The following is a 26,162-nucleotide window of genomic DNA, read 5'->3' as shown; positions in this document are numbered from 1 at the left end:
GACCTACCCAGATAAATGCACAGGATTTGTTATTAGATTAGATTATATTTGTTATCTGTAAAAAAAAATCTGATGCTGCCATGGCTTTAAAACAAACCAACAAACTCAAAGAAAGAGGAAACAGTAGGTCAGTCAAGATTTAAGAATGTGCATACATTTATAAAGCCAGAGTTTAAGAAAACGTTGTGTTCAACAGTAAGTTAAGAATTTCCAGACAAGATGAGAGGCTTGAATTTGTTTTTAAAATACCCTTAATATCCTGGCTTTACACAAGTACTTATGAAAGTTAAGATACTACATCTATAACACTGGCAGTAGAATAATGTTGAATTAGGTTCCCCAGGTGAACAAAATCAAACCAAAGTAAAACATTTTTTCCTATACACCTACCTTTAACTTATTTTAAATATATTTTACCAAACTGTTTAGCAGATGAAGCTGCTGTGATAATTTTAACATCATTAAATATTTTTGCATTCAAATCAGCAAATTAAAACAAAAGGGAGTTGGAATAGGTTTCTGGCAGCACTAATTCAAGACCTACTCGATTAGTTTTCTTCTTCTTTGTGGCAATGGAAATAGGAAGGTCATCACTTTCATCAGAACTGTTATTTTCGAGTGTGCTCAGTTTCCTTTTCCGAGGAGTGGCTGAAATCACAAAGACAAGCTTTCAATTGCCTACTTTTCCCATGCAGTCTTGTTCATTATCTGTCAATAGATTACAATGTATTCAGCCATAACAAAACCTAGAGATTAAGAACGCATCAATATTTAATTCATTTTGGATGAGATAGTAACATGGCTACATTTTACAGCCCATTGCTTAGGAGCACTCAACAACATAGTAAGTTGCCTTCTTGAACTGTAGTTTGAAAACACATACCTCCAGATTCAGGAATTTATTCCCAGCTGTTATCAGGGAATTGAACCATCGTATCACCAACTAGAGAGCAGTCCTGACCTCCCATCTATATTATTGCAGACTCTCTGACTATCTTTATTTGGACTTTATCTTGCACTAAATGTTATTCCTGTATCCTGTATCTGTACACTGTGGACGGCTTGATTGTAATTGTGTATGGCCTTTTTCCTGACTGGATAGCATGCAACAAAAAAGCCTTTCACTGTACTTTGATGCACGTAACAAAAATAAATTAATCATAAACCTAGTCTATCCTGAAGGTACTCTTAGACCGACCAACAAATATGTTGTCAAGTTTAATGAAACCTATTCCAATCGTTTTAATTTTGTCCAATTGTAAATGACTTTACATGGATGTAGTCAGTTTACATTCCTCTAATGTAAAATGTTCATCACACACCCTCTAAAGGTCAATTATCTTTAAGATGGTTACAAAACTACCATCTTGGGTCTTACACAAGTCCAGTAATTAAAGACGTCAAATTTGGGTTCTGTGCCAAAATGAGGAAGAAACAGAATAATACAGGTACACTGCTGATTTTTTGGCAACTGTTCGACCGGCACCTCCTTTAATCTGAACAAGATTACGAGTGTGCACTTTAAATTTACTGGGAGGCCACAGATTGCATTGCGGCTGGTGAGAACTATTTTGGTACGTGTACCTCAGTCCCAAAAATAATAATTGCTTACATCTGCAGTTGTTGGTGGTGGAGATCTAGCAGTTCATGGTGCTTTAGACGCAGGTGTGGTATAATTAGTGGATCAGAGGTGTATTGTTGAATTATTATTACGTGAGCTCTGTTGGTCTGGCAAAACGTATAATTCGGCAAGGCACTGGAACCAAGGATGCCAGAAAATCAATGGTGTACCTGTACATGCAAGATGGAGAATGCATACAAACCTTGTTCCGAAAGTGCCCTAATGATATTTGGGACAAAGACCCATCATGTATTTATTTGCTTCTGCACTCTACAATTTGAGATTTATAATAGAAAAATTCACATGTGGTTAAGTGCACATTGTTAAAACATGACTAAGGCCATTTTTATACATTTTAGTTTCACCATGTAGAAATTAAAGCAGTGTTTATACATAGTCCCCCCATTCCAGGGCACCATAATGTTTGGGACACAGCAATGTCATGTAAATGAAAGTAGACATGTTTAGTATTTTGTTGCAGATCCTTTGCATGAAATGACTGTCTGAAGTCTGCGATTCATGGACATCACCAGTTGCTGGGTGTTTTCTCTGGTGATGCTCTGCCAGGCTTGTATTACAGCAATCTTTAGCTTATGCTTGTTTTGGGGGCTAATCCCCTTCAGTTTTCTCTTCAGCATATAAAAGACATGCTCAATTGGGTTCAGATCGGGTGATTGACTTGGCCACTCAAGAATTGACAATTTTTAGCTTTGAAAAACTCCTTTGTTGCTTCAGCAGTATGTTTGGGATTATTGTCTTGCAGTAGAATGAACTGCCGGCCAATGAGTTTTGAGGCATTTGTGTGAACTTGAGCAGATAGGATGTATCTATACACTTCAGAATTCATTATGCGACTACTATCAGCAGTTGTATCATCAATGAAGATAAGTGAGCCAGTGCCTTCAGAAGCCATACATGCCCAGGCCATAACACCGCCCCCACCACCGTGTTTCACAGATGAGGTGGTATGCTTTGGATCTTAGGCAGTTCCTTCTCTCCTCTATACTTCTCTCCTGCCATCACTCTGATGTAAGTTAATCTTCGTCTCATCTGTCCACAAGATCGTTTTCCAGAACTGTGGTTGCTCTTTTACATACTTCTTGGCGAACTGTAACATGACCATCCTAATTTTGCAGCTAACCAGTGGTTTGCATCTTGCAGTGCAGCCTCTATATTTCTGTTCATGAAGTCTTCTGCGGACAGTGGTCATTGACAAATACACACCTGACTCCCGAAGAGTGTTTCTGATCTGTCGGACAGGTGTTTTTTTTTCTTTATTATAGAGAGAATTCTTCAGTCATCAGCTGTGGAGGTCTTCCTTGGCTTGCTAGTCCCTTTGTGATTAGTAAGCTTACAATTGCTCTCTTTCTTCCAAACAGTTGATTTTGATAAGCTTAAGGTATGGCTGCTGTCTCTAACAGTTTTATTCTTGTTTCTCAGTCTCATAATGGCCTCTTTGACTTTGATTGGCACAACTTTGGTCCTCATGCTGATAAACAGCAATAAAAGTTTCCAAAGGTAATGGAAAGACTGGAGGAAAGACTAGGTGCTAAGAGTTCTCTTATACCTGCATTAAGGAGGCAATTAAACACACCTGAGCAATTACAAACACCTCTGAAGCCATGTGCCCCAAACATTATGGTGCCCTGAAATAGGAGGGGAGGGGAGAGGAGGGGGGGGGGGGGGGGGATTAACAAATCTCAAATTGTGGAGTACAGAGGCAAATAAATAAATGATGGGTCTTTGTCCCAAACATTATGGAGGGCACTGTATATATTTTGGCATTTCCTATTATGTAGTAGATATTAATTGTAGCTGTAATTAATAAATAAGACAAGTATGTAAAAATACAAGGAATTTGATACAATAGTTTGTAAATTCAGCTATGGCTAAACTGGAAGGCATCATCGACAAATTTTTAATACGATTCATGTTATGAGAACAAACACGACTGTAAATATTGAAACAAAATTTAAAATTTTTCCGAGCAAAACAGGATGGTACTATTTTTATATCACAGTGAATTATTTTAGCTTATTGCACTTCATGGTAAAACCACTGAGGCCAAAAGGGAAAAAACAAGTGCAGCAAAAAGTTATTTTGGTGAACGAGGGTGTAAAATGTCGGTGCCATTTTCCACACAATCAAAGCAGTATCACAACTCTCAAACGATTTAGTTGGTAGTCTATTCCCTTTGGTCTATTCGTCCCTAAATGAAGGAAATGCAATTATGTTTCATTTCTCCTTTCATTCAAGACATGATGTGCATATACCATACATTGTTTATATATTCTATTTCATTTTGATAAATAGCTACAGTAGGCTAGGCTTAATGAGAGATTCAGCGGGTGCGGCAGCATCTATGGAGCGAAGGAAATAAGCAACGTTTTGCGCCGAAACGGTGCTTATTTCCTTCGCTGCACAGATGCTGCTGCACCCACTGAGTTTCTCCAGCATTTTTATCTACCTTCGATTTTCCAGCATCTACAGTTCCTTCTTAAACTTAATGAGAGATTGTCTGCCTGGTTGTATATCATTTAAAGGAAGAGTGTCTTAAAGTATATGATCGTGAACAAACAGTTGCAAAACAATGCTTTCAATTTACATTGGATACTTAATTATGAAGTATCCAAGCACCTGGCCTTCAGCTGCTTTAAAATCTCAATTTCATTGTCATTCACTCAATGAGTAATACAGGTGCACAACCTTTTATCTGGAGTTCCGGAAACCGAAAAGCTCCGAAAACCGGACATTTTTTCCAGGATGTCGTCTGCACACCAAAGCTCGCGTTTGGCGCCAAACTTGACCCGAAACGACCCACGGTCAACCCAGGTCTGTGGTTGCGGAGACCGGGGAGACACTTAAACATCTGTAAATCATTGCTTAAATGTTAGTCAGTTAGTTTGGAGGGCTTTTATGTGAAGGGGGGGGGGGGGGTTAAGGGGGAAACTTTAATTCTTAGTCCCCTACCTGGTCGGAGAGGCGGGGAGCGGGCAATGCCTTACCGGGGCGCCGTGCAGTAAGCTCCGGAGCGCTGTGGCCGCCGACTCCCAACATCGCGGAGCTGGGGCTGCGGGTGTCCGGCCGCGGGCGGCGCCGGTTGTAGCTCCGACCCCGGCAACTCTACCCCTGGCTGCGCGGCGCTCCAAATCCAGCGCCGCCCGCGGCCAGGCGCCCGCGGCCCCAGCTCCGCGATGTTGGGAGTGACCACAATAAAGTGACCACAATAAACTTGAATTTGTACAACACTATCAATAGAAAAGCCCAAGGCTTTTCAAGTGATATCAATTTTGATCTGATATAGAACCAGACAAGGGGATAGATTACAGGGGACGAGCAGAAACTTGCGCAAAGAACTAAGTTTTAATGAGCATGTTAGGAGTGAACAAACTACTGAGACAAAGATGGCTGGTGACCAAAATCGAAGCAGTTACAGATATGGCATGCTTTGCAAAGATGAAGCGATGAAAACCTTATGGGCAATAGGCCAAAAATAGATGCAGCGATCACTGAGGCCTTTATGGCCAGAGGAGCTTACAGAGACAGGGAAGGGAGAGGCTCGGGAGCAACTTGTAAACAATGAACAAGGGAATCTAAAACAGAGCCCAGAGGCCATAGCTGGTTAGCAAGCCTTGTTGCAGTGGGGTGAAGGGGGCATGATGCAAATCATCCAAATGAGTTAGTCAATTTTTGGATGAGCTGCATAATGGAAGAGACCAGCCAGCAGAAAATTGGAATGGTCGAGTCTTCAGGAAACAAAATACTTGGATGAGATTATTTTAATAGCAGATGAGCTAAGGCAGGGGCAAAGTTAACAGATATAATGGAGGTAGGTTGAAATATATCATGGGGAGAAACCAGATATGTTATCATCTGGTCAACACGCCACCTTGGTGCCAGTTCTGGTATAACTCAACGGGTCAGGCGGCATCTCTGGGGAACATGGATAAGTGACATTTTGGATCAGGACACAGAAACATCATCTATACATGTTTTCCAGAGATGCTGCCTGACCCACTGAGTTACTACAGGACGTTCAAGAAGGAACTGCAGATGCTGGAAAATCGTAGGTAGACAAAAGTGCTGGAGAAACTCAGCGGGTGCGGCAGCATCTATGGAACGAAGGAAATAGGCAATGTTTCGGGCCGAACCCCTTCTTCAGACTGATGCAGGGTGGGGGAGGGCGGGAAGAAGAAAGGAAGAGGAAGAGCAAGAGGGCTGAGGGAGAGCTGGGAAGGGGAGGACACAACAAGGGCTACCGGAAATTGGAGAAGTAAATTGGAGAAGTTACTACAGGACCTTGTGTCTCTTTTTATAAATCGGCATTTGCAGTTCCGTGTTTCTACAAGAGTTAATTAGGATTCATACAAAAATATTTCATTCTGAATTTCCTGTCCAAAATTGGACATAATGAACTTCAGACAAATTAATAAGGTTGACTGCATACAAGTCTTATTGCTAATGGGGTCAGGGCTACTGGGTTGCATCAATGTTGAGGTTGCAAACTCCTTTGCCCAACACCGCAAGAAATTGCAGAGATTGTAGATGTATTCCAGTCCATCACACAGACCAGATTTTTCACCATTGACTCCACTTACATTTCACACTGCCCTGGAAAAGTAGCCAACAGAATGAAGGAGTTGTCCCTCCCTGGTCAATCCTTCTGTCCAGCCAAAGAGACGGAAGCTTGTGCACCACCAGGCTGAGAAAAAAGCTTCTTCCACTCTTATCAGGCTTCTGAATGCTTGTTCTGTAAACCAGGGCACTGTCCAAGTCACCTCTACCCCATTGCAGACTTAGGACAATTAAACTGATGCTCTACAATACTGAGAACTATATTTTGCACTGTATCGTCCCTTGAAGGCTGCATTCTGTAGTATGGATCTCAGTTGCCATGGTTGGCTTAAGATGAAACAATTATTTTTATACCAGTAAGATGCACCAATTGCACAATGAAATGGGCTATGCAAATATACTTCATTCTGAAATTTGGTTACTCTGCAGAAAAGGAATTGTGTTTTGGAAATGAAGTGCAATGTGCACAATGTTTCATCTGTGAAACACGGTGGTGGAGATGTTATGGTCTTGTCTACTCTGCCATTCAATCATGGCTGATCTCTTTCCCTTTGAACCCCATATTCCCACCATCTCCCCATAACCTTAAAGGGTTCTTAAAGGGTTGACGGTGGATATGCAATGGAAAGCATTTAAAACCTGCATGGATGAACTACAACAATTGTTCATCCCAGTTTGGCAAAAGAATAAATCAGGGAAGGTAGTGCATCCGTGGATAACAAGGGAAATCAGGGATAGTATCAAAACAAAAGATGAAGCGTACAAATTAGCCAGAAAAAGCAGCTTACCAGAGGACTGGGAGAAATTCAGAGTCCAGCAGAGGAGGACAAAAGGCTTAATTAGGAAAGGGAAAATAGATTATGGAAGAAAACTGGCAGAGAACATAAAAACTGACTGCAAAGGTTTTTATAGATATATGAAGAGGAAAAGATTAGTTAAAACAAATGTAGGTCCCTTGCAGTCAGAAACAGGCAAATTGATCATGGGGAACAAGGACATGGCAGACCAATTGAATAACTACTTTGGTTCGGTCTTCACTAAGGAAGACATAAATAATCTGCCGGAAATAGCAAGGGACTGACCGGGGGTTAAATGAGATGGAGGAACTGAGTGAAATCCAGGTTAGCCGGGAAGTGGTGTTAGGTAAATTGAATGGATTAAAGGCCGATAAATCCCCAGGGCCAGATAGGCTGCACCCCAGAGTACTTAAGGAAGTAGCCGCAGAAATAGTGGATGCATTAGTGATAATTTTTCAAAACTCTTTAGATTCTGGAGTGGTTCCTGAGGACTGGAGGGTAGCTAATGTAACCCCACTTTTTAAAAAGGGAGAGGGAAAACGGGGAATCACAGACCAGTTAGTCTAACATCGGTGGTGGGGAAAATTCTGGAGTCAGCTATTAAAGATGGGATAGCAACACGTTTGGAAAGTGGTGAATTCATTGGACAAAGTCAGCATGGATTAATGAAAGGTAAATCATGTCTGACGAATCTTATAGAATTTTTCGAGGATGTAACTAGTAGAGTGGATAAGGGAGAACCAGTGGATGTGTTATATCTGAACTTTCAGAAGGCTTTCGACAAGGTCCCACATAAGAGATTAGTATGCAAACTTAAAGCACACGGTATTGGGGATTCAGTATTGATGTGGATAGAGAGCTGGCTGGCAGACAGGAAGCAAAGAGTAGGAGTAAACGGGTCCTTTACAGAATGGCAGGCAGTGACTAGTGGGGTACTGCAAGGCTCAGTACTGGGACCCCAGCTATTTACAATATATATTAATGATCTGGATGAGGGAATTGAATGCAACATCTCCAAGTTTGCGGATGACACGAAGCTGGGGGGGCAGTGTTAGCTGTGAGGAGAATGCTAGGAGGCTGCAAGGTGACTTGGATAGGTTGGGTGAGTGGGAAAATGCATGGCAGATGCAGTATAATGTGGATAAATGTGAGGTTATCCACTTTGGTGGCAAAAACAGGAAAGTAGACTATTATCTGAATGGTGGCCGATTACGAAAAGGGGAGATGCAACGGGACCTGGGTGTCATGGTACACCAGTCATTGAAAGTAGGCATGCAGGTGCAGCAGGCAGTGAAGAGAGCAAATGGTATGTTAGCATTCATAGCAAAAGGATTTGAGTATAAGAGCAGAGAGGTTCTACTGCAGTTGTACGGGGTCTTGGTGAGACCACACCTGGAGTATTGCGTACAGTTTTGGTCTCCTAATCTGAGGAAAGACAGGGGGTATCAGGGGTTATGGAGAGAAGGCAGGGATGGGATACCGAGTTGGATGATCAGCCATGATCATATTGAATGGCGGTGCAGGCTCGAAGGGCCGAATGGCCTACTCCTGCACCTATTTTATATGTTTCTATGTAACCTCTGACACCCTTAATAATCAAGAATCTTTCAATCTGCGTTTTAAAAATATCTATTGACGGCCTCCACAGCCATCTGTGGCAATGAATTCCACAGATTCACCACCCTTGAGCCAAATAATTTTCTCCTTGTCCCTTTTCTAAAAGCACATCCTTTTATTCGGACCTCTGGTCCTAGACTCTCCCACTAGTGGATACATCCTCTCCACATCCACTCTATCCAGGCCTTTCACTATTCGGTAAGTTTCAATGAGGTACCCCCTCGTCCTTCTAAGCCAGGGGTCAGCAACCTACGGCCCCCGGGCCAAATGCAGCCCTTAACCCAAAATCATCCGGCCTGCAGGCAGATCTTTTTTCCCGTAATCATCCGGCCCGCCGAGCGTGGCCGAGCTCTGGCTGTATCGCATCCTGCGCAAAGCTGCCGGCACAGACGCGCACCTTCTGTGAACAAGTTTAAGAAAGAACTGCAGATGCTGGAAAATCCGAAGGTAGACAAAAATGCTGGAGAAACTCAGTGGGTAAGACGTGCAAGGATTGCATGAGGCTGCCTCAACTGCTGAATTTCTCCAGCATTTTTGTCTACCTTCTGTGAACACATAATTTGATGCCTGCCATCCTGGGCGGGATCCATGCGTACACGTAATAGATGTGGCCCGCCATCCGCTCACAGACATGCGTCCCGGCCCCTATGCAGAACCAGGTTGCCGTCCCCTGTTCTAAACTCTAGCAAGTACAGGCCCAGTGATGTTACACGCTCATCGTATGTTAACCCAACCATTCCTGGTTACAGTTTTCAGTTGCTATGTTATAATTATCATATGGTTTTCTTCTGCATCCTGCCTTTACACAAATAACTAATTTGAAACGGAAGGTTTTTTTTCCTGACCTGACCAGAAGAGAACAAGAGGAGGATAAGGACTTTAATCGTCCTTCCTGTGATAAAAGCTTCCAGAACCTGTTCAAAACAATATGGTTTCTACCCATTTAGAGAGAAAAATATATCCAACTAGATTTTTCTATGGAACCAAAGTTTCAAACCATTATAACACATCACATTGTGATATTTTCCACACCATCAACAAACAACAGAATGTCATTGCCAGCACACTCATACCACATCTATTATAACATAAATTAATATACCAAGTTAAACATATTTATTCTTCCCATTTCAGTCCAAATTCATACCCATTTCTACAAAAGCAAACTGATTGATTGATTAAATGAGTTTTACAGATGCAAATTTACTTTTGTAGTGGTTAAAACAGCTGTCATTTGGCACATATGCTCTTTAAAAATGTTTGTAAAAGCAAATGTGTTGGGGTGGTGCCTTAACATGCCTGGAGGAGATTATTGAACATGTAAATAGGTCATATTTTTGTTCTATTGTATTTTAAATATTGCAAATTGTTAAATGATGCCACATTAAAGACGGACTATAACGAAGCATAATCTGGTTAGGTTTTAGCTACCATTCACAGCAATTTTGTGGGAAGGAGTTCAATTGCACTACTTTTATTTCAGAAACAAGCGTTCCAATGGTATTGAATGTGAACAAAAAGAATAATCTTGTGGGAACACACAATGCTCAATATTCAATAATTACGTTAACTGATGGAAAATACTTTCAATCATCCTTTGATAACTGCATTGCCATAAGATTTAAAAGGCATTAAATCACCTGTCACTAATTTTGCACAGCTTGCAAGACTAGATTTTTAAAAGAATGAGAAAAAGTTAAATGTTAAAGTCGAAGGACTCTCTCAACCCCCTCCATTGTCTCTAAAATGTTAAGATTGATTCAGTACAGGCTATCCACAAAAAATATGGTTGCAGAGTGAGAAGTCAGATTCACCAGAATCTGATTCATGTGTTTCAGAGTTTAATGTTTAGTTTAGTTTATTGTCACGTGTACCAAGCTTTTGTTGTGTGCTAACTAGTCAGCCGAAAGGCAATACATGATTACAATTGAGCCATGATAACAGCTGGGAAGAAACTGCCCCTGAATCTGAAGGTTTTCATTTTCATACATCTTTACCTCTTGCCTGATGGGAGAGAGGAGAAGATAGAGTGGCCAGGATGTGACTGGTCCTTGATCATGCTGGTGGCCTTGCCGAGGCAACACAAGGTGTAAATGGAATCAATGGAAGAGAAGTTGGTTTGTGTGATGGTCTGGGCTACGTCCACAATTCTCTACAATTTCTGTCAGTCTTGGATGGAGCTGTTCCCCATCCATGCTATGATGCATCCTGATAAAAAGCTTTCTACGGCGCCTATGTAGAGGTTGGTGAGAGTTGGTGAGGACTTGCCCAACATGTTTGTTTTAATTCAGCTAAGTTGGGCACAACAGACAGCCAGCAGTTGTATATGGAATCCCCATATACCAGTCAGCTCAATTTAGTACATATTTTATGGAACAAATTTAAGACAATTGTTTTTTCATATACTTTGCGAATGGGACACACTGTTTTCCTTATAGAAAATGGCTTACCTTGTTCTCTAAATATGATTATAGCTATAGCTGCATCCAATGTACTTGTTGACTCAATTACCTTGATGAGAGAGAAGGAAAATAAAAAGAGTGGTATTAAAACATTTTGTAGAACAGTGTATTCATCCCAGATTAATTTCAGAACAGTTATAATCTATGGTGCTACTCTCAATTCCTCTTAAGTTTATTCAGCGAGGAATTGAACCATCTATATTTTGTAGATCCTAAAATTAATCCTCGATGTGTTCTCAGTTCTATAATTTCTACTGGGCAATGTTAATATCTGGATTCCTTCTGCTAATATAGTATGGAAAATTAAAATTATTATGATGATACTGGCAGTAACTTGTCACAATCTCTGCTGCTTAGTACAATTTGCTTTCCTTCTTTGTTAAATATGACAAGTCCATGATTAATTGGAGCCCGCTTCACATGCCCATATGATGAATGCCCTTATTACCATCCATTCTTGTCTTCAAGTAAATCATAATCATACTTTATTAGCCAAGTATGTTTTACAACGTACAAGAAATTTGATTTGCCATAGTCATACCATTAAAAAGCAACAAAACCCGTTAAATAATTTAACATGAACATATTCCTCTCCATGATGGAAGGCGAAAAAAAGTTCACTCTTCCCTTCTTTGTTCTCCCACGATTGGGGACCACGAGCCTTCCGCTGACGGGACGATCTTGGCTCCCGTAGCCGGCAGTCGGGCCCTCCGCGTCGGGGCGATCAAGCTCCTGCACCAGGGGATGTCAGCTCCTCACGCTGGGCAATCGGACCCCAGGTCGGGGCTGGTTGAACCATCTGCATAGTTTGGAACTTCCCGACATCGGTCTCTACCCGAGACTGCGAGCTCCTGGGTGGTGAAATCCACAGGCTGCGGTTGGAGCGTTGATCCCAGGCAAGGGATCGGTTTCAATGGTAAGTCCACGACCCTGCGGTGGGTCTCAAAGTCAGTCCCGAGCAAGGCCTCCAGCTCCATGATGTTAGGCTGCAGAGTAACCGTAGATACGATCCGGAAAACAATCACATCTCCGGTAAGGTAAGAGATTGAAAAAAAGTTTCCCCCGACCACCTCCCCCACATAAAACAAACCAGAGAACATTAACACAAACTTCTAAACCACACTAAAAATAACAAAAAGACGGAAAATCAGACTGTTGGTGAGGTTGCCATCGTGCGGCGACCCCTGGTGGCATATATCATGCAGAATATAGATTAGTTTCCCACAATAAAATCATATACATCACCATTTTGTAGATTAAATCCTGGGGCATAGAATGTGGCATTGCTTAGATCTTGGGGAATCTCGGTCAGTGTGGGAAAATTGGGCCGAAGGGCCCATTTCATGGCTATCTCTCAGTCCCTGACCACCACCATTTAGACGTTACAACTTTGGCAGAAAGCAGCTAATTTTACCAAGTCTAAGTCTTAAACCAAAGGGTCCTTAGAGCACATCTTCCGCATGTTTTCACCACTCAAGAGGCAAAGTGTTTTCATTTTGCTCCACAAAAATATTTACATTCCACTTTTAGACTTTATACAAGATACAGCCTGGAAAGAGGCCCTTTGGCCCATCGAGTCCACACCAACCAGCAATCATCCCATGCACTAACACTATCCTACACATTAGGAACAATTTACAATTTACAGAAGCCAATTAACCTTCAAACCTGCAAGTCTTTGGAGTGTGGGAGGAAACCGGAGTAGCCAGAGCAAACCACGCAGTTACAGGGGGAATGTACAAATTCCATGAAAGCACCCGCAGTCAGGATCGAATCTGCGTCTCTGGCGCTATAATGCACCATGCATCATTCAATCAAATTCATGATTTTTAGTGTTTGCTGTCATAGAAGTGAAAATTGCAGAATTGTAAATATATAACCAGTTCTTTGGTGTCTCTAAGGTAGACAAAAATGCTGGAGAAACTCAGCGGGTGAGGCAGCATCTATGGAGCGAAGGAAATAGGTAACGCTTCGGGTCAAAACTCTTTGGTGTCTCTGGACATTTGAATTTCGCTGAGGGGATCAATAAAGTATTTATTATTAATACTTTCATGGATTTTCTTTCGACAGAAATGCTAATTTGTTAGCAGTAACATATTCTCGTTCCCCTCTGCTTGCATGCAAATAAATACTACACACTTCTCGACAGTGACCACATCAACCATGCCGCTTGCTCATCAATCGATGCTCTTCTCACGCTCCGCAAACACCAATTTCCAGTCTTTGGAATGTGGGTACTTGGTTTGGCTGCCATGTAGCTACAACTATCCATTACAAGAATGCAGTGGCTCTTGCCATGAACAGTGCTTTTCTGGTTCACTATAGGGGGGGGGGGCAGTTATATTCAGTCAAGTTGGCATGGGACCACAAGCATGTACTAGCTAGAATGCGTCATCATATCCTCAATCAGTGTCAGAATCAGCTTGCATTTCACTAATTGACCATGGCTGCTATTGACTCACTAATTCTTAATTTTAGCTCCCTGCCCTCCACGGACTATAGAAACATTTATAACTATCGAAGATAACCACCTAATCTTGCGTCGAGGTATCTTTCATTAAAGATCACCCCATTAGCTATTCCATAATGGTGTACGATAATGCAACACCAAGGTTGAAATTAAAAATGTGGCAAGTAACTAGCATCAAATTTGAGTTTGAATATTAATCCATAAAAATTAAATTTACTTGCTATTTTTCGTTCTCTAGTTTCCTTATGATACTCCTGGAAAATGGCGAACCCATCTATTCAAGCACATGCACGCCAACAACCTCCCTGCTGGCCACTCTACAGATGTATTAGCGGGACTATGCCTTTATTATATTTTTAAACTAGCAAGTCTTTGGACAATGTGGTGTTTTCCCTACCCCTCTTTTCCAATTCTGCAATGGAAAATGTTGACTTCTGTTATTGAAAAACTATAAGTAGTGAATTTGCTTTTGTATTTGTTTAAGAGGATGTTGCCAGGACTGAAGGGCCTGAACTATTGGGAGAGGTTAAGCAGGCTACGAAATTATTCCTTGAGGCACAGGAGAATGAGGGATGATCTTATAGAGGTTTGCAAAATCATGAGGGGATTAGAGAGGGTAAATACAATCTTTTACCCAGAGTATGGGAATCAAGAACCATAGATTTAAGGTAAGGGGCGGGGGAGATTTAATAGGAACCTGAGGGACAACTTCTTTTTTTACATACAATGGTATGGGCTGCCAGAGGAGGTAGTTGAGGCTGGTGTTCAAGAAACATTTGAACAGGTGTTCATGTTCAAGAAACATTTGGACAGGTACATGGATAATAGAATGATTCAACTAAGAAATGTTAACCAAACAGTCCAAAAAACACTGCCCTAACTGATGTCAACATAAGAATCCATGCATGTTCTCAGTTACACAAGCATATCAGCAAAAAGCTAGCACCAAGCTTCAGATTATAATTATAAAATGTTATACATTTCTGAACTTACTTGCATTAGTTCATCAACAGATCTACTTGGAAATATCTCTCTCAGTTTTTGTAGTTTGGTATCTGTACTGATCACCGTATCTGTGCTGATCTGAAATGTGTCGCTGCAGTCCAAAGATGACCCATTAGCTTCTGTCAAAACGCTGTCAGATGGTTCGTCAACAGCACCATTTCTGAAAATTAAATTGTGTACACATATGAATAATCTCCATACAATATCTGTACAAATAATGGTAACAACGTTGTCATGGATGCTCCATTATTTAATATAATGTAACATCAACTCCATTTACCTGCACTACCTTCAAACTTTCCTTAGTGCCTTTAGAGATACACCGTGGAAACAGGCCCACTGAGTTCACTCCCACCAGCGATCACCCCATACGCTAGAATTATCCTACACATTAGGGACCATTTTTACCAAAGCCAATTAACCCACTCACGTGTACATTGGAATGTGGGAGGGAACAAGAGCATTCAGAGAAAGCCCATGCGGTCACAGGGAGAACGAACAAACTGTGTACAGACAACACCTGTAGTCATGATTGAACCTGGGTCTCGGGAGGTGTAAGGCCCAACTCTACCGCTGCGGCACCATGCCAAAGCTGCTACGGATCTCGATCTTAAATGCATCAAGCATAAAAAAAAACCTACAGAGCTAGAAGTTTAAATATAAATGAACACATTTCTCAACATTAAGACGATGATTTTATTTTTATAACCTCTCCCTATAGCTTAAGTGAGCCACAAATTATTATTGGTCTTGACCAGGAAGAATTCTTGACCTGTAATGGCCGTTGGCACTCATAGCAGTCTATTGCCATCTCTATCTTGTAGCTTTTCAATGCTGGCCGATTTTGGATGGAATAAAAAATCCGTCACTCACACTACTGTGAAATTATTAATACTATATGCCGTCTCAACCAACAACTAGTTCCATTAAAATACACACCATTTTTAATACACTTCTCCTACCTAATAGGATGAGTTTAACAATCATAGGATCTGCATCAAATATCATTAACAAAATTTAGAACATAGTTAGTGCGCTAGATCCTGATCAAAATATAAAAACAAATACTCGTTCACCATGAGAGCAAGTTCTAAATTTCTATATAATAATTTCTAAATTTCAAAATATATCTAAATTCACCAGCTTCTACTTTGCAGTTGCAATGGAAATGTAAAATTTATGATGATTGTAATGCAGTGCCAAACAATAATATGAACTTACTAGACTAAGTGGGACCCGTTGGGTCCCATGTTCACATAGGAGGGCTGGTCCCCCAACACAATATTCCACCTCTCAACCAATTCCAATATTGGTGGCCAGTAGGGAGGGCTTTCTGGAGCACTAGTATGGGTGTTGTGGGTTGAAGGGACTGGTTTCCAGAGGGCTAGTATGGACATTGTGGGCCAAATGGATTCTTGGGGTGGCAGCTCAGTCACAGCTTGATGTGCTGGCAGCTCACTCACAGCTGGTGGGCTGGCAGTTGACTCACGGCTATTCCTTGAAATTCCATTTCAAGCAGGGTGCAAGGCCACCAAATTCAAATGCAATTTCCTACTACTTCAAGCAGGGTGCAAGGCCACCAAATTCAAATGCAGTTTCCTACCATTTCAAGCAGGGTGCATGACCACCAATTCAAGTGCAGTTTCTTACCACTTCAAGCAGGGTGCAAGGCCACCAAATGCAAGTGCAGTTTCATACCACTTCAAGCAGGGTACAAGGCCACCGAATTCAAGTGCAGTTTCCTACCACTTCAAGCAGTGTGCAAGGCCACCAAATTTGTGCAGTTTCCTACCACTTCAAGCAGGGTGCAAGGCCACCAAATTCATGCAGTTTCCGACCACTTCAAGCAGGGTGCAAGGCCACCGAATTCAAGTGCAGTTTCCTACCACTTCAAGCAGGGTGCAAAGCCGCCGAGTTCAAGTGCAGTTTCCGCCCACTTCAAGCAGGGTGCAAGTCCATCAAACTCAAGTGCAGTTTCATACCACTTCAAGCAGGGTGCAAGGCCACCAAATTCAAATGCAGTTTCATGGGGAAAATCCTCTTGTCCTGCTCAACGGAGGGGGACTCTGAGTAAGATGGCCAAAAATCATAGCCGTAAGTGGCAGTGTTTTTTCTAAAATCAATATACAGAACAACAGGAAGTGGTCAAGATCAGACTTTTAGTAATATAGGTTTCACACTAATATCTTAAGAATCTTACTATGTAAAAAAAGTAATTTCAGTACCTTGGTGTACTTAATAATAAAGAACCATTGAACCAATGCGACTTACCATAGACTTACAAAGTTTCCGTAGATTAGTTAAAAACTTCATTAATCATGCCAAATAAAACTAGTTCTCTGTGGAATCATAAGTACAATGCCACTGCAACTGAAGCCCAGTTCAGGGTTGAATAAAATGCCAGAGTCAGTATCTGGTTCAACAGATTGAAATCAGACCGAGACAATAGACAATAAGTACAGGAGTAGGCCATTTGGCCCTTCGAGCCAGCACCGCCACTCAATGTGATCATGGCTGATCATCCCCAATCAGTACCCCGTTCCTGCCTTCTCCTCATATCCCCGACTCCACTATTTTTAAGAGACCTATCTAGCTCTCTCTTGAAAGCATCCAGAGAACCCGCCTTCACCGCCCTCTTGAGGCAGAGACTTTTCCCTCTGTTATCAGACTATTGAACGGTCCTCCATTAACTCAGATGCAGTCCCAATCTTCCAACCAATCTCATTTATCTCTGGAATTGTAACACAACAATGCTACCAATTATATTCTTCACTCTCGTATTTTACTCTTTGCACTACTTGCTGCACGTGCACGACTTGATTGTACCGTGTATTATAATCTCTAGATCCCCTCGATGGTGGGGAGGTCTGAGCCGATGATGGACTGAGCAGTGTTTACAACTTTTTGCATTGTTTTCCGCTCCTGGGCACTCAAGTTGCCAAACCACGCCACGATGCAACCGGTCAGCAAGCTCTCTACTTTACACCTGTAGAAGTTCGAGAGAGTCCTCCTTGACATACCGACTCTCCGTAATCTTCTCAGGAAGTAGAGGCGCTGATGTGCTTTCTTTATAATTGCATCCGTGTTCTCGGACCAGAAGAGATCTTCAGAGATATTCACGCCCAGGAATTTGAAGCTCTTGACTCCTCTGCACCATCGACCCGTTGATACAAACGGGACTATGGGTCCCCATACTGTCCCTTCCAAAGTCCACAATTAGTTCCTTGGTTTTGCTGGTGTTGAGAGCCAGGTTAGTGTGCTGGCACCATTTGGTCAACCGGTCGATCTCACTTCTATACTCTGACTCATCTCCATCAGTGATACATCCCACTACAAGTGGTGTCGTCAACGAACTTGATGATGGAGTTCGCACTATGACCGGCTACGCAGTCATGAGTATAGAGTGAGTACAGCAGGGGACTGAGCACGCAGCCTTGAGGTGCTCCCGTGCTGATTGTTATCGGGGTTGACACATTTCCACCAATATGGACAGACTGTGGTCTGTGAATGAGGAAGTCGAGGATCCAATTGCAGAGGGATGCGCAGAGACACAGTTCTGAGAGTTTGGTAACCAGCTTGGAGGGGATGATTGTGTTAAATGCCGAGCTGTAGTCAATGAATAACAGCCTGACATATTATTTTTTGTTGTCCAAGTGGTCCAGAACGGAGTGGAGAGCCAGCAGGATCGCATCCACCGTTGATCTGTTGTGGCGGTAAGCGAACTGCAGTAGGTCCAGGTTTTTCTCGAGATACGAGTTGATTTACGCCATGATCAACCTCTCATAGCACTTCATCACCACAGACGTTAGTGCCACTGGTCAATAGTCATTGAGGCATGTCACCTGGCTCTTCTTGGGCACCGTTATAATTGATGCCCTTTTAAAGCAGGTGAAAACCTCAGACCTCAGAAGTGAGAGGTTGAAAATGTCCGTAAAAACTCCAGCCAGTTGGTCCGCACAGGTTTTCAGAACACGACCGGGTATGCCATCAGGTCCAGGTGCTTTCCGAGCGTTCACCCCTCTGAAGGATTTGCTGACGTCGACCTCTGTGACCGTGACCGAAATACCATCACAGCGAATGGGGGCTCGAGAAGGCACATCAGTGTTCTCCCTATCAAAGCGTGTGTAAAACGCATTGAGCTCGTCAGGGAGTGAAGTTTCACTGACATGGTGCTGCCTCCTAATTTCGCCTTGTAGGAGGTGATTGCATTCAGGCCCCGCCACAGCTGCCGAACATCCGTCTCATCCTCCAGTTTGGAGCAGAAGTCCCTTTTGGCCTTTTTAATGGCCTTACTAAGGTCATATCTTGCCTTCTTGTAGACCTCGGTATCTTCAGACATGAATGCCTGGTGTCTGGACTTCGGAAGAGTGCGGATCTCATAGTTCATCCAAGGCTTTTGATTGGGAAATCTTGGAAGGTTTTTGTTAGGATGCAGTCCTCCACACAATTCTTTATGAAGTCTGTAACGACTATGGCGTATTCCTTCAGGTCCGTTGCCAAGTCCTTGAACATTGCCCATCACTGGGGTGAGCCATGTCTCTGTGAAACAGAACACAGAGCATTCCCTCAGCTCCCTTTGATAAAGCAGCCTTGCCCTTAAGTCCTCCACTTTATTTTCTAGTGACTCTACGTTAGCCAGTAGGATAGTAGGGAGAGGGGGCCGAAGTCCCCTCCGCTTCAGTCTGACCTGTAGTCCTGCCCGACGGCCACGTTTCCGTACTCCATGGAGCCCTCCTCGATTTTTAAAGGTACAGTACTTGAGGGTCTCCGCGAGGTCGGGGATTCCCCTGAGATCGGGAATTCCCATACAGTCGGAACCTCAAGCTCCGTTGCTGCTGGGGGATCCTGCATGACGGCTTCAATTCTGGACTCCATGAGGGCCTCCCCGGTGTTTGCAGGTAAGGTTCTTGCTGTGCCTATGTTCCTCCGCGGGGTTGGGGATTCCCTTCTGACCGGGGATTCCCTTACAGTCGCTAACAACGGGAGTTCTCAATAGCGCTAATGCATTTTAATGCGTTAGCAGCTCGCTACTTACGGCGTTGATTCTAGTGGATTTTCTGATGCAGGTGAGTTCATAAATATTGTATTTAACTATTTTTCTTTGTGCCGTTCGCAAAATGTCACCATAGGTAGGTGCCATCTCAGTTTGAGTAGGTAGAAAACAGAAATATAATAACCAGAAATATAATAAAACAGAAAACATTTAGGTAGAAAACAGAAATATAATATTGATGCAGTGCAAAATGATGACAAATAACTAGTTATTTTTGAAAAATTATGCAATCATTCATGGCACGTGAACATGGGCATTTTCGTTGCACTGGTCATCCATTAATAACTAGCTCTGAGCTGAATAAGTTTATATTCAACCCAAAAGTCCAGGAACAAAAGAGACTGCACAAAGTGGCGCACACTGCCTGGGCCATTATGGGTACTGACCTCCCCACCGTCAGAAGGACATACAGGAAGCACTACCTCAAAGAGGTAGACAGCATTATCAAGGACTACAAACTATCAGCATACCAGAGGACTGGGAGAAATTCAGAGACCAGCAGAGGAGGACAAAGGGCTTAATTAGGAAAGGAAAAATAGATTATGAAAGAAAACTGGCAGGGAACATAAAAACTGACTGCAAAAGATTTTATAGATATGTGAAAAGAAAGAGATTAGTTAAAACAAATGTAGGTCTCTTGCAGTCAGAAACAGGTGAGTTGATCATGGGGAACAAGGATATGGCGGACCAATTGAATAACTATTTTGGTTCCGTCTTCACTAAGGAAGACATAAATAATATGCCGGAAATAGCAGGGGACCGCGGGTCAAAGGAGTTGGAGGAATTGAGTGAAATCCAGGTTAGTCGGGAAGTGGTGTTGGGTAAATTGAATGGATTAAAGGCCGATAAATCCCCAGGGCCAGATAGGCTGCATCCCAGAGTACTTAAGGAAGTAGCTCCAGAAATAGTGGATGCATTAGTAATAATCTTTCAAAACTCTTTAGATTCTGGAGTAGTTCCTGAGGATTGGCGGGTAGCAAACGTAACCCCACTTTTTAAGAAGGGAGGGAGAGAGAAAACAGGGAATTACAGACCAGTTAGTCTAACATCGGTAGATAGGCTGGGTGAGTGGGCAAATGTTTGGCAGATGCAGTATAATGTGGATAAATGTGAGGTTATCCATTTTGGTGGCAAAAACAGGAAAGCAGACTATTATCTAAATGGTGGCCGATTAGGAAAAGGGGAGATGCAGCGAGACCTGGGTGTCATGGTACACCAGTCATTGAAAGTAGGCATGCAGGTGCAGCAGGCAGTGAAGAAAGCAAATGGTATGTTAGCTTTCATAGCAAAAGGATTTGAGTATAGGAGCAGGGAGGTTCTACTGCAGTTGTACAGGGTCTTGGTGAGACCACACCTGGAGTATTGAGTACAGTTTTGGTCTCCAAATCTGAGGAAGGACATTATTGCCATAGAGGGAGTGCAAAGAAGGTTCACCAGACTGATTCCTGGGATGTCAGGACTGTCATATGAAGAAAGACTGGATAGACTTGGTTTGTACTCTCTAGAATTTAGGAGATTGAGAGGGGATCTTATAGAAATTCCTAAGGGATTGGACAGGCTAGATGCAGGAAGATTGTTCCCGATGTTGGGGAGGTCCAGGACAAGGGGTCACAGCTTAAGGATAAGGGGGAAATCCTTTAAAAACGAGATGAGAAAAAAAAAATTCACACAGAGAGTGGTGAATCTCTGGAACTCTCTGCCACAGAGGGTAGTTGAGGCCAGTTCATTGGCTATATTTAAGAGGGAGTTAGATGTGGCCCTTGTGGCTAAAGTGATCAGAGGGTATGGAGAGAAGGCAGGTATGGGATACTGAGTTGGATGATCAGCCATGATCATATTGAATGGCGGTGCAGGCTCGAAGGGCCGAATGGCCTACTCCTGCACCTAATTTCTATGTTTCTATCAACTGTTTCTGTTCTTTGGCTTTGTGTTTTGCACTATACTGTATTGGGCTTTTTTGATTTATTAACTTTGTTTGGTTGTTGTGTTATCTATTGAGTACTGCTTACAAATCTGCTGCTTCTGCAAATAAGAATGTCATCATTCCGATCCTGGACATATGGCAATAAAACATTTTTAGCTTTTGAACTAATCATCTTAAAGCAGAACTGATTCCATTCCCCAAGGTTTGCTGAACAATTTATTTATTTATTTCATCCATGTTGGACAAAATAAATGTCATTCAGTGACCTACTCAGAATAGAAATGGTTCAGAGCTTTAAAGATAGATAGTGAAGTGAAAACCATAATCTCTTACTCCTAAGTGCTGTTTTGTGACCAATGCTCAAAATGCAGAAGATCAAGTAATGATGGGACTTATTTTCAGAAAGCCTTTGATGAAGTACCACACGTTAGGCTGCTTAGGAAGGTGGAAGCCCACGGTATCAAAGGGCAGATACCAGCCTGGATAGCAAGTTGGCTGGATGGCAGAAGACAACGTGTAGCAATAAAGGGGGCTTTTTCTGGCTGACTGCCAGTGACTAGTGGAGTTCCGCAAGGGCCGGTGCTGGGGCCGCTACTTTTCACGTTGTATATTAATGATTTGGACGAGGAGATTGAAGGCTTTGTGGCAAAGTTTGCGGATGATACGGAAATAGGTGGAGGGGCAGGTAGTGTAGAGACTCTGCAGAAGACTAAAGCAGAAACTCTACGGAAAGACTTGGACAGGTTGGGAGAGTGGACAGAGAAGTGGCAGATGGAATATAGTGTAACAAAGTGTGGAGTCATGCACTTTGGTTGTAGGAATAAAGGCATAGACTATTTTCCAAATGGGGTGAGAATCCAGAAATCGGAAGCGCAAAGGGACGTGGGAGTGCTGGTGCAGAATTCCAAAAAGGTTAACCTGCAAGTCGAATCGGTAGTAAAGAAAGCAAACTCAATGCTAGCATTTATTTCAAGAGGGCTTGTATACAAAACCAGGGATGTCATGTTGAGACTCTATAAGGCGCTGGCAAGGCCGCCTTTGGAATGTTGTGAGCAATTGTGGGCACCATATCTGAGGAAGGATGTGCTGGCTCTGGAGAGGGTCCAGAGGAGGTTCACAAGAATGATCCCAGGAATTAGTAGATTAACCTATGATGAGCATTTGTCAGCACTGAGCCTGTACTCGCTGGAGTTTAGAAGATAGAGTGGACCTCATTTAAACATACAGAATAGTGAAAGGCTTGGATCGAGTGGATGAGAGGATGTTTCCATTAGTGGGAGAGTGTAGGAATAGAGGTCATAGCCTCAGAATTAAAGGACGTTCTTTTAGGAAGGAGAGAAGGAGAAATGTCTTTCGTCAAGAAGGTGGTGAATCTGTGGAATTCTTTGCCACAGAAGGCTATTATGGCAGAGATGGATTCTTGATTAGTACAGATGTCAGAGGTTATGGAGAGAAGGCAGCAGAATGGGGTTAGGAGGGAGAGATAGATCAGCCATGATTGAATGGCAGAGTAGACTTGATGGGTCGAATGGCCTAATTCTACTCATATTCCTTATGATCTTGACTGATGAAATGCTCAACCCTCTGTGATTGACAACACTCAGTTGAGGTTCAAAAGGAACAATAATAATCTGAAATACTAGATAGAACAGTAATAAGTCAAAATGTAGGGGTTAAAGATAACATTTGGTAATTTTACCATCATTTGATCATTCAAACAATAAATCACTACTACAAAGCTTCCGTCAAATATAAGGGTATGATACACTTATTTACTTATAAACATTACTTACATTTTTTCAGTACAATCCTTTGTCTTTCCATTCATTTCCGAACATGATGAACTGTTCTTAGGTAGATCTTCATTTTCAGATTCAGATTCTAGAAAAAGGACTCCTTTTCCATTTCCATTTCTCTTGAAATGCGATAAAATATGCTTCTGCTTTCCTTCTGGCGTCTCTGGTATTGTGGTCACTGAGCAATTATAAAGGGGACAAATATTTTTGAATGCCACGTTAATGTTTCTAACAATGTAATGCACTAATCGACTGAAATTCCAAATAAAGATATTTCAAAAATTGACAATTGCTTGTATGATTAAGTAGCAAGAATGCAGAAAGTTCTCTGGCTGGGGGGACTAACATCTATGACCAACTATACACAAAATGCTAGAGTAACTTAGTAGGACAGGCTGCATCTCTGGATAGATGTAATGGGTGACGTTTCAGGTTGAGACCTTTCTTCACCCACTCCTTCTATCCAGAGATGCTGCCTGCCCTGCTGAGTTGCTCCAGCATTTTGTATTTATCTTCGGTGTAAAGCAGTATCTGCACTTCCTTCCTACACATTTCTATAACCAACTAACTTGGAAGCGCTGCCTCTGCCCAGGTTGGTCCTGAGGACTTGATATATGGAAGGGAGTGAACTCTTCTACCACGTCCTGGATGATGGACAATAAAACAGCTAACAGGAGAACACAGCTCTACAAATACCTTCACACCTGGGATGACAGAGCCCAGCACGCGCTCAATGCAAAGAAAAAGCAGTTGGAAAAAAACAGTGCCCTCCATGTTTGGGACAAAGACCCATCAATTATTTATTTGCCCCTGTATTCCACAATTTGAAATTGTAATTAAAAACTGTATAACTGTATGTATAACACAGCTGTAATTTCTACATGGTGAAACCAAAATGTATAAAAACAGTCTATATTAAAATCTGGCAATGTGCACTTTAACCACATGTGATAGTTTCTATTACAAAACTAAAACTGTGGAGTACAGAGGCAAATAAATAAATGATGGGCCTTTGCCCCAAACATTATGGAGGCATTGTATGTTGAGCCAGAAGAGCCAAATTGATGGTCCATGTTGGTTCTTTCCTTTAAAGCTTGTCTCCAGTAAATTTGATTTTACACAAATAAGGCATTAGATGCACCAAACACCACTGGACCATTCACCAGTTGTTCTGTTGAAGGCCTGTGCTCTAAACTAGTTGCACCTCAAGGCACTATATTTCAGTTCGGAAATACAGCATGGAAACAGTCCCTTTGGCGAGTCCACACTACCCAATGATTACTCATACACTAGTTCTATCCTACACACTAAACACAATTTACCCAAACTAATTAATCTACAAACTTGCAAGTCTTTGGAATGTGGAAGGAAACTGGAGCACCCGGATAAAACCCACGCGGTCACAGGGAGAACGTACAAACTCCATGCTGACAGCACAGAATTGTACCAGTCTCTGGCATTGTAAGGCAGCATCTTTACTACTGCATCACTGTGCAGCCCTAGTTCATAGTTACAATGCTGGCAAAGACATGACCACTGAAAAATAACACAAGTGGCAGCATTTGATTGTAACGTTTGAGGCACAAAAGTACCATCTCCAATAATAATCTGACTACTAACCCACAGCATTCAATTAATTTTTATTGCAGAATCTTTTACCATCATTACCGCGATTACTACGGATCAGAGACTCAATTTGACCAATCTATACAAATATAATGGCTACACCAATTCAGAGGCTATGAAACTTTCCCTCCTCGCCTTAAATTTATGGCCCCCAGTTTAAAAGTCCCCGGCCCTGGGAAACAGATTCTGACTATTCCCCCCTTTTTTTATGCCCCTCATGATTTTGTCAACCTCTGAGATAACCCAGTCAAGAGAAAAAAAAGACCCAGCCTGCCCTGTCAGTCTCCAGATAACTCAAAGTCTCCAGATCCAGCAAATCTTTTGTCACTCCTTTCCAGTTAAATAACATCCATTCTTTAGCCAGAACAGTGCAGCGCTCCAAATGTGGCCCTTACCGACATCTTGACATCCCAACTCCTGTAATCAGTAGATAGACACAAAGTGCTGGAGTAACACAGCGGGTCAGGCTGCATCTCTGAAGGAAAAGGATTGGTGATGGCCTGCAGTATCCTGATTGAAGGCAAACCGTATTCACCATTTTATCTATCTGTGTCACCACATTCATGGAAATATGTGCAGTGCCCTCCATAATGTTTGGGACAAAGACCCATCATTTATTTATTTGCCTCTGAACTCAATTTGAGATTTATAATAGAAAAAGAATCACATGTGGTTAAAGTGCACAATGTCAGATTTTATTAAAGGGTATTTTTATACATTTTGGTTTCACCAAGTAGAAATTACGCCAGTGTTTATACAGTCCCCCCATTTCAGGGCACCATAACGTTTGGGACACAGCAATGTCATGTGAATGAAAGTGGTCATGTTTAGTATTTTGTTGTATATCCTTTGCATGCAATGGCTGCTTGACATCTGTGATTCATGTAGTCAGGGTCTTGGGCCTTTACATCACCAGTTGCTGGGTGTCTTCTCTGGTGATGCTCTGCCAGGCCTGTATTGCAGCCATCTTTAGCTCTGCTTGTTTTGGGGGCTAGTCCCCTTCAGTTTTCTGTTCAGCATATAAAAGGCATGCTCAATTGGGTTCAAATCGGATGATTGACTTGGCCACTCAAGAATTGACCATTTTTCTTAGCTTTGCAAAACTCCTTTGTTGCTTTAGCAGTATGTTTGGGATCATTGAATTGAATAGATTTGAATTTCCTTTATTGTCATTCAAACAAGTTTGAACAAATGTTTGTTACCATGCAGTCTGACA

General features: G+C 42.2%; 1 protein-coding gene across 3 annotated transcripts in view; it reads right to left on the bottom strand.

The window, feature by feature from the left end:
• The window catches only part of smarcad1 (SWI/SNF-related, matrix-associated actin-dependent regulator of chromatin, subfamily a, containing DEAD/H box 1), a 96,010-nt gene that overhangs the window by 54,375 nt on the left and 15,473 nt on the right, over positions 1 to 26,162 (bottom strand). For all 3 annotated transcript variants that reach the window (XM_033022451.1, XM_033022458.1, XM_033022442.1), the window contains 4 exons: positions 23,318 to 23,498; positions 14,536 to 14,707; positions 11,061 to 11,121; positions 545 to 648 (listed from right to left, as the gene is read on the bottom strand). In XM_033022451.1, coding sequence (XP_032878342.1) covers positions 545 to 648; positions 11,061 to 11,121; positions 14,536 to 14,707; positions 23,318 to 23,498 — 518 coding nt within the window. The remainder of the gene's footprint in view (positions 1 to 544; positions 649 to 11,060; positions 11,122 to 14,535; positions 14,708 to 23,317; positions 23,499 to 26,162) is intronic.

Source organism: Amblyraja radiata, chromosome 1 (genome assembly GCF_010909765.2).
Source record: "Amblyraja radiata isolate CabotCenter1 chromosome 1, sAmbRad1.1.pri, whole genome shotgun sequence".
Lineage (NCBI taxonomy): Eukaryota > Metazoa > Chordata > Chondrichthyes > Rajiformes > Rajidae > Amblyraja > Amblyraja radiata.
Note: the sequence above shows the minus strand (reverse complement) of the source record. Positions and strands in the feature narration are given on the sequence as shown.